The sequence below is a fragment of the Oncorhynchus keta genome, chromosome 4, assembly GCF_023373465.1.
Source record: "Oncorhynchus keta strain PuntledgeMale-10-30-2019 chromosome 4, Oket_V2, whole genome shotgun sequence".
Taxonomy (NCBI): Eukaryota; Metazoa; Chordata; class Actinopteri; order Salmoniformes; family Salmonidae; genus Oncorhynchus; species Oncorhynchus keta.
Genome location: NC_068424.1, coordinates 14,826,790 through 14,836,412, shown reverse-complemented (window position 1 = coordinate 14,836,412; position 9,623 = coordinate 14,826,790). Strand labels below are relative to the sequence as shown.

General features: G+C 41.2%; 2 protein-coding genes across 18 annotated transcripts in view; both read right to left on the bottom strand.

Annotated features, from left to right (window-relative positions):
• LOC118382405 (uncharacterized) overlaps positions 1-9,623 on the bottom strand; it is a 30,728-nt gene that overhangs the window by 20,489 nt on the left and 616 nt on the right. The gene's annotated exons all lie outside the window — the stretch shown is intronic.
• Positions 307-8,106, bottom strand: LOC127917978 (uncharacterized). 17 transcript variants are annotated; one of them, XR_008098238.1, is made up of 6 exons: positions 7,046-7,325; positions 6,618-6,827; positions 5,384-5,937; positions 3,986-4,577; positions 2,679-2,846; positions 307-2,510 (listed from the first exon to the last, which is right to left on the bottom strand). XR_008098238.1 is itself a non-coding variant. In XM_052501132.1 (4 exons), the coding sequence occupies exons 1-4, from the start codon at positions 6,850-6,852 to the stop codon at positions 2,014-2,016; spliced, it is 1,152 nt and encodes a 383-aa protein (XP_052357092.1). In that variant the 5' UTR covers positions 6,853-6,943; the 3' UTR covers positions 307-2,013. The 17 variants fall into 17 exon arrangements, 5 of the variants coding, with proteins under 5 accessions (XP_052357092.1, XP_052357093.1, XP_052357094.1 ...); XR_008098247.1 differs by lacking the exons at positions 6,618-6,827; positions 7,046-7,325 and adding an exon at positions 7,592-7,747; XR_008098256.1 differs by lacking the exons at positions 6,618-6,827; positions 7,046-7,325 and adding an exon at positions 7,382-7,537.

Genomic DNA, 9,623 nt, shown 5'->3' with positions numbered 1-9,623 from the left:
TTGGCAGTTACCTCTAAGGTACTCGGCCAAGATCCTGTTGGCAGTTACCTCTAAGGTACTCGGCCAAGATACTGTTGGCAGTTACCTCTAAGGTACTCGGCCAAGATACTGTTGGCAGTTACCTCTAAGGTACTCGGCCAAGATACTGTTGGCAGTTGCCTCTAAGGTACTCGGCCAAGATACTGTTGGCAGTTACCTCTAAGGTACTCGACCAAGATACTGTTGGCAGTTACCTCTAAGGTACTCGACCAAGATACTGTTGGCAGTTACCTCTAAGGTACTCGGCCAAGATACTGTTGGCAGTTACCTCTGAGGTACTCGGCCAAGATACTGTTGGCAGTTACCTCTGAGGTACTCGGCCAAGATACTGTTGGCAGTTACCTCTGAGGTACTCGGCCAAGATACTGTTGGCAGTTATCTCTGAGGTACTCGGCCAAGATACTGTTGGCAGTTACCTCTGAGGTACTCGGCCAAGATACTGTTGGCAGTTACCTCTGAGGTACTCGGCCAAGATACTGTTGGCAGTTATCTCTGAGGTACTCGGCCAAGATACTGTTGGCAGTTACCTCTGAGATACTCGGCCAAGATACTGTTGGCAGTTACCTCTAAGGTACTCGGCCAAGATACTGTTGGCAGTTACCTCTAAGGTACTCGGCCAAGATACTGTTGGCAATTACCTCTAAGGTACTCGGCCAAGATACTGTTGGCAGTTACCTCTAAGGTAATCGGCCAAGATACTGTTGGCAGTTACCTCTAAGGTACTCGGCCAAGATCCTGTTGGCAGTTACCTCTAAGGTACTCGGCCAAGATACTGTTGGCAGTTACCTCTAAGGTGCTCGGCCAAGATACTGTTGGCAGTTACCTCTAAGGTGCTCGGCCAAGATACTGTTGGCAGTTACCTCTAAGGTATTCGGCCAAGATACTGTTGGCAGTTACCTCTAAGGTACTCGGCCAAGATACTGTTGGCAGTTACCTCTAAGGTACTCGGCCAAGATACTGTTGGCAGTTGCCTCTAAGGTACTCGGCCAATATACTGTTGGCAGTTACCTCTAAGGTACTCACTCGGCCAAGATACTGCATGATAATCTCATGTTTTTTCATGTCTTTTCAATTATGACTTCCAAACATTTTACTATTGGTTAACAAACCACGGAACAGGTATTTAGAACAACTATCTCTGTCTAAATAACTGTCTGTTAATCTCTTGATGTGAACAGTAAACAGAACATTCTGCTGCTCCATTGCAAAGTACAAGGCTGCCAATATATTTGACCGCAATTGTAGTTCCTGTATTTCGCAATGCTACATCTGACACGCAGCCTACTGCTCAGAAAGTTGCAACATCAACCTGCAGGAGGGGGGAAAACAAAGAAGAGAAAACCTCCTTAATCTCCCAGGCAAACCCACATGATTCTGACTTACAGTTACAAGACGGCAGCCAAACACACAAACACACACACACACACACACACACACACACACACACACACACACACACACACACACACACACACACACACACACACACACACACACACACACACACACACACACACACACACACACACACACACACACACACACGCATGCACACACACGCACACACGCACACACGCACGCACGCACGCACGCATCACGCATGCACACACACACACACACACACACACACACACGCACGCACACACACACACACGCACACACACACACGCACACACGCAGTGACTAAGGGGCTGTGTGAGGGGCCTCTAGCCAAGCCAAGCCTGCAGTCACATCTCTGGTGCCAACCAAATAGACCTCAACCACATTCATACTTCCACCAGGACACAGTGGACCTAAAGAACTAAACACTAACATACCAAGAATAGACATAAAATCTTCATCTTCTGATCAAAATACTGCCTATTTCCCGAATTTGACGCAGCTTTCTGTATGCAAAATAAGATTTTCATCTATCTGAACAGTGGCCAAAACTGAGCATGTCTTTATAAGGAACGTCATACCCTCATCATACTTTCACCCAAATAACCACACCAGTAATAGGTTACAACGTAGTGTACACCCAAATAACCACACCAGTAATAGGCTATAACCTAGTGTACACCCAAATAACCACACCAGTAATAGGCTATAACCTAGTGTACACCCAAATAACCACACCAGTAATAGGCTATAACCTAGTGTACACCCAAATAACCACACCAGTAATAGGCTATAACCTAGTGTACACCCAAATAACCACACCAGTAATAGGCTATAACCTAGTGTACACCCAAATAACCACACCAGTAATAGGCTATAACCTAGTGTACACCCAAATAACCACACCAGTAATAGGCTATAACCTAGTGTACACCCAAATAACCACACCAGTAATAGGCTATAACCTAGTGTACACCCAAATAACCACACCAGTAATAGGCTATAACCTAGTGTACACCCAAATAACCACACCAGTAATAGGCTATAACCTAGTGTACACCCAAATAACCACACCAGTAATAGGCTATAACCTAGTGTACACCCAAATAACCACACCAATAACAGGCTATAACTTAGTGTACACCCAAATAACCACACCAGTAATAGGCTATAACCTAGTGTACACCCAAATAACCACACCAATAACAGGCTATAACCTAGTGTACACCCAAATAACCACACCAGTAATAGGCTGTAACCTAGTGTACACCCAAATAACCACACCAGTAATAGGCTATAACCTAGTGTACACCCAAATAACCACACCAGTAATAGGCTATAACCTAGTGTACACCCAAATAACCACACCAGTAATAGGCTATAACCTAGTGTACACCCAAATAACCACACCAGTAATAGGCTATAACCTTGTGTACACCCAAATAACCACACCAGTATTAGGCTGTAACCTAGTGTACACCCAAATAACCACACCAATAACAGGCTATAACTTAGTGTACACCCAAATAACCACACCAGTATTAGGCTGTAACCTAGTGTACACCCAAATAACCACACCAACAACAGGCTATAACCTAGTTTACACCCAAATAACCACACCAATAACAGGCTATAACCTAGTGTACACCCAAATAACCACACCAACAACAGGCTATAACCTAGTTTACACCCAAATAACCACACCAATAACAGGCTATATATAACCTAGTGTACACCCAAATAACCACACCAATAACAGGCTATAACTTAGTGTACACCCAAATAACCACACCAGTATTAGGCTGTAACCTAGTGTACACCCAAATAACCACACCAATAACAGGCTATAATATAAATAAATAATAATATATGCCATTTAGCAGACGCTTTTATCCAAAGCGACTTACAGTCATGTGTGCATACATTCTACGTATGGGTGGTCCCGGGGATCGAACCCACTACCCTGGCGTTACAAGCTCCATGCTCTACCAACTGAGCTACAGGACCATAACTTAGTGTACACCCAAATAACCACACCAGTATTAGGCTGTAACCTAGTGTACACCCAAATAACCACACCAATAACAGGCTATAACTTAGTGTACACCCAAATAACCACACCAGTATTAGGCTATAACCTAGTGTACACCCAAATAACCACACCAATAACAGCCTATAACCTAGTGTACACCCAAATAACCACACCAACAACAGGCTATAACCTAGTTTACACCCAAATAACCACACCAATAACAGGCTATATATAACCTAGTGTACACCCAAATAACCACACCAATAACAGGCTATATATAACCTAGTGTACACCCAAATAACCACACCAATAACAGGCTATAACTTAGTGTACACCCAAATAACCACACCAGTATTAGGCTGTAACCTAGTGTACATCCAAATAACCACACCAATAACAGGCTGTAACTTAGTGTTCACCGAAATAACCACACCAGTATTAGGCTGTAACCTAGTGTACACCCAAATAACCACACCAATAACAGGCTATAACTTAGTGTTCACCCAAATAACCACACCAGTATTAGGCTGTAACCTAGTGTACACCCAAATAACCACACCAGTAATAGGCTATAACCTAGTGTACACCCAAATAACCACACCAATAACAGGCTATAACTTAGTGTACACCCAAATAACCACACCAGTATTAGGCTGTAACCTAGTGTACACCCAAATAACCACACCAACAACAGGCTATAACCTAGTTTACACCCAAATAACCACACCAATAACAGGCTATAACCTAGTGTACACCCAAATAACCACACCAACAACAGGCTATAACCTAGTTTACACCCAAATAACCACACCAATAACAGGCTATATATAACCTAGTGTACACCCAAATAACCACACCAATAACAGGCTATAACTTAGTGTACACCCAAATAACCACACCAGTATTAGGCTGTAACCTAGTGTACACCCAAATAACCACACCAATAACAGGCTATAACTTAGTGTACACCCAAATAACCACACCAGTATTAGGCTGTAACCTAGTGTACACCCAAATAACCACACCAATAACAGGCTATAACTTAGTGTACACCCAAATAACCACACCAGTATTAGGCTATAACCTAGTGTACACCCAAATAACCACACCAATAACAGCCTATAACCTAGTGTACACCCAAATAACCACATCAACAACAGGCTATAACCTAGTTTACACCCAAATAACCACACCAATAACAGGCTATATATAACCTAGTGTACACCCAAATAACCACACCAATAACAGGCTATATATAACCTAGTGTACACCCAAATAACCACACCAATAACAGGCTATAACTTAGTGTACACCCAAATAACCACACCAGTATTAGGCTGTAACCTAGTGTACATCCAAATAACCACACCAATAACAGGCTGTAACTTAGTGTTCACCCAAATAACCACACCAGTATTAGGCTGTAACCTAGTGTACACCCAAATAACCACACCAATAACAGGCTATAACTTAGTGTTCACCCAAATAACCACACCAGTATTAGGCTGTAACCTAGTGTACACCCAAATAACCACACCAGTAATAGGCTATAACCTTGTGTACACCCAAATAACCACACCAGTAATAGGTTACAACCTAGTGTACACCCAAATAACCACACCAGTAATAGGCTATAACCTAGTGTACACCCAAATAACCACACCAATAACAGGCTATAACTTAGTGTACACCCAAATAACCACACCAGTATTAGGCTGTAACCTAGTGTACACCCAAATAACCACACCAGTAATAGGCTATAACCTTGTGTACACCCAAATAACCACACCAGTAATAGGTTACAACCTAGTGTACACCCAAATAACCACACCAGTAATAGGCTATAACCTAGTGTACACCCAAATAACCACACCAACAACAGGCTATAACTTAGTGTACACCCAAATAACCACACCAGTATTAGGCTGTAACCTAGTGTACACCCAAATAACCACACCAACAACAGGCTATAACCTAGTTTACACCCAAATAACCACACCAATAACAGGCTATAACCTAGTGTACACCCAAATAACCACACCAACAACAGGCTATAACCTAGTTTACACCCAAATAACCACACCAATAACAGGCTATATATAACCTAGTGTACACCCAAATAACCACACCAATAACAGGCTATAACTTAGTGTACACCCAAATAACCACACCAGTATTAGGCTGTAACCTAGTGTACACCCAAATAACCACACCAATAACAGGCTATAACTTAGTGTACACCCAAATAACCACACCAGTATTAGGCTGTAACCTAGTGTACACCCAAATAACCACACCAATAACAGGCTATAACTTAGTGTACACCCAAATAACCACACCAGTATTAGGCTATAACCTAGTGTACACCCAAATAACCACACCAATAACAGCCTATAACCTAGTGTACACCCAAATAACCACACCAACAACAGGCTATAACCTAGTTTACACCCAAATAACCACACCAATAACAGGCTATATATAACCTAGTGTACACCCAAATAACCACACCAATAACAGGCTATATATAACCTAGTGTACACCCAAATAACCACACCAATAACAGGCTATAACTTAGTGTACACCCAAATAACCACACCAGTATTAGGCTGTAACCTAGTGTACATCCAAATAACCACACCAATAACAGGCTGTAACTTAGTGTTCACCCAAATAACCACACCAGTATTAGGCTGCAACCTAGTGTACACCCAAATAACCACACCAATAACAGGCTATAACTTAGTGTTCACCCAAATAACCACACCAGTATTAGGCTGTAACCTAGTGTACACCCAAATAACCACACCAGTAATAGGCTATAACCTAGTGTACACCCAAATAACCACACCAATAACAGGCTATAACTTAGTGTACACCCAAATAACCACACCAGTATTAGGCTGTAACCTAGTGTACACCCAAATAACCACACCAACAACAGGCTATAACCTAGTTTACACCCAAATAACCACACCAATAACAGGCTATAACCTAGTGTACACCCAAATAACCACACCAACAACAGGCTATAACCTAGTTTACACCCAAATAACCACACCAATAACAGGCTATATATAACCTAGTGTACACCCAAATAACCACACCAATAACAGGCTATAACTTAGTGTACACCCAAATAACCACACCAGTATTAGGCTGTAACCTAGTGTACACCCAAATAACCACACCAATAACAGGCTATAACTTAGTGTACACCCAAATAACCACACCAGTATTAGGCTGTAACCTAGTGTACACCCAAATAACCACACCAATAACAGGCTATAACTTAGTGTACACCCAAATAACCACACCAGTATTAGGCTATAACCTAGTGTACACCCAAATAACCACACCAATAACAGCCTATAACCTAGTGTACACCCAAATAACCACATCAACAACAGGCTATAACCTAGTTTACACCCAAATAACCACACCAATAACAGGCTATATATAACCTAGTGTACACCCAAATAACCACACCAATAACAGACTATATATAACCTAGTGTACACCCAAATAACCACACCAATAACAGGCTATAACTTAGTGTACACCCAAATAACCACACCAGTATTAGGCTGTAACCTAGTGTACATCCAAATAACCACACCAATAACAGGCTGTAACTTAGTGTTCACCCAAATAACCACACCAGTATTAGGCTGTAACCTAGTGTACACCCAAATAACCACACCAATAACAGGCTATAACTTAGTGTTCACCCAAATAACCACACCAGTATTAGGCTGTAACCTAGTGTACACCCAAATAACCACACCAGTAATAGGCTATAACCTTGTGTACACCCAAATAACCACACCAGTATTAGGCTGTAACCCAGTGTACATCCAAATAACCACACCAATAACAGGCTATAACTTAGTGTACACCCAAATAACCACACCAGTATTAGGCTGTAACCTAGTGTACACCCAAATAACCACACCAATAACAGGCTATAACTTAGTGTACACCCAAATAACCACACCAGTATTAGGCTGTAACCTAGTGTACACCCAAATAACCACACCAGTAATAGGCTATAACCTTGTGTACACCCAAATAACCACACCAGTAATAGGTTACAACCTAGTGTACACCCAAATAACCACACCAGTAATAGGCTATAACCTAGTGTACACCCAAATAACCACACCAATAACAGGCTATAACTTAGTGTACACCCAAATAACCACACCAGTATTAGGCTGTAACCTAGTGTACACCCAAATAACCACACCAGTAATAGGCTATAACCTTGTGTACACCCAAATAACCACACCAGTAATAGGTTACAACCTAGTGTACACCCAAATAACCACACCAGTAATAGGCTATAACCTAGTGTACACCCAAATAACCACACCAACAACAGGCTATAATTTAGTGTACACCCAAATAACCACACCAGTATTAGGCTGTAACCTAGTGTACACCCAAATAACCACACCAGTAATAGGCTATAACCTAGTGTACACCCAAATAACCACACCAGTAATAGGTTACAACCTAGTGTACACCCAAATAACCACACCAGTAATAGGTTACAACCTAGTGTACACCCAAATAACCACACCAGTAATAGGCTATAACCTAGTGTACACCCAAATAACCATAACCAACAACAGGCTATAACTTAGTGTACACCCAAATAACCACACCAGTATTAGGCTGTAACCTAGTGTACACCCAAATAACCACACCAGTAATAGGCTATAACCTAGTGTACACCCAAATAACCACACCAGTAATAGGTTACAACCTAGTGTACACCCAAATAACCACACCAGTAATAGGTTACAACCTAGTGTACACCCAAATAACCACACCAGTAATAGGCTGTAACCTAGTGTACACCCAAATAACCACACCAGTAATAGGTTACAACCTAGTGTACACCCAAATAACCACACCAGTAATAGGTTACAACCTAGTGTACACCCAAATAACCACACCAACAACAGGCTATAACCTTATCTTTGTCAGTCCCACAACCATAACCCATCACCATGCATTGGAATGGAAACGGGAACGTCCGGTGAAAACAAGGTCAGCAAGGATGCATCCAGTTTTATGCGGCTTCTGGGGTTTACCGGGACCGGGAGAGGGGCAGGAGCATGTGGACACAACCCAAACATAACTGTTTCCAGTCATTGCTGGAACATAAACATGTCTTTCAATATATATTTATCTCTCAACTCCACCAGAGCAGAGTAACAATGGTTAGATGTGGACACAACAACAAAAACACCCACAAATGTAGTTGTTTCAACTAATTATTAACAAGTAACTGGTTCCACAGCCTTTTTATTTGTTTACTAAACTTTTCGGTCCAAGTATTACCTGAACCCCCCAAAAATTGTTGCCCAAAATTAGCTCCAATTTGAGAATACTTTGGCAAAAAAATTCAGTCAATTTAAAATTATGCTTTTGCTCAAGTTGTCTCACATGTTCGTTCAACTGTGAATTATTGTTTAGGCATTTGAACTAATGAAGGCTGTGAAAGTAGTTACATACACAGTGCTTTTAACATACAATGTTTTACATTTACAGATTTGACACACCTTGACATACCGTACATGATCCGTACATGATAATTATACAGTAATTATTATTCAAACATGTCCTCATCTGTGATTTGAACTCACAACCTCGAGTCAACGCAATCTGAGCTTCCTGCTACGCCACCATGGCTGTGTCAATTATCAGTTCATCTGACTATTCGCTCACCATTGATTTGATTGACTTATTTCAACAAGGTGAGGTTTTTCTGTATGGTTGTCTAATGTTGCCCCTGAGTCACTATGGTAAATATAGTTGTTTTTCTCCAGTGTGTTTTTAACAGAGCTAAGATTTACTTTGAGGTGTAAATTGTAGCAATACAGGTTCAATCAGTTATTGACAAAGACATGGCTGTAATGCGGGAAGATTGGAATGCTGTGAACCAAGCGGTTGTGAGTTCAAATCCCAGACGAGGACATGTTGAATAATAATTGTATAAATGAACATGCACAATGTAATCATGTAAGTCAACTGTGTAAAATGAAAACATTATGTTAAAGGACTGTGTGTTACTTCTATTTTAGTTAAGATGCCTAAATAATAATTTCTAGTTGAATTAACATATGAGTCAATTTAAGCAAAGATACATCATTTTAAATTG

Coding starts and splice junctions, on each gene's coding strand:
- LOC127917978 (XM_052501132.1), bottom strand. CDS start 6,852: ATGTGGTTATTTGGGTGTACACTAGGTTATAGGCTGTTATTGGTGTGG. Junction 5,300..6,617: donor GTTATTTGGGTGTACACTAG/GTTACAGCCTAA, acceptor GGTGTACACTAG/GTTATAGCCTATTACTGGTG. Junction 2,847..5,047: donor GTTATTTGGGTGTACACTAG/GTTGTAACCTAT, acceptor GGTGTACACAAG/GTTATAGCCTATTACTGGTG.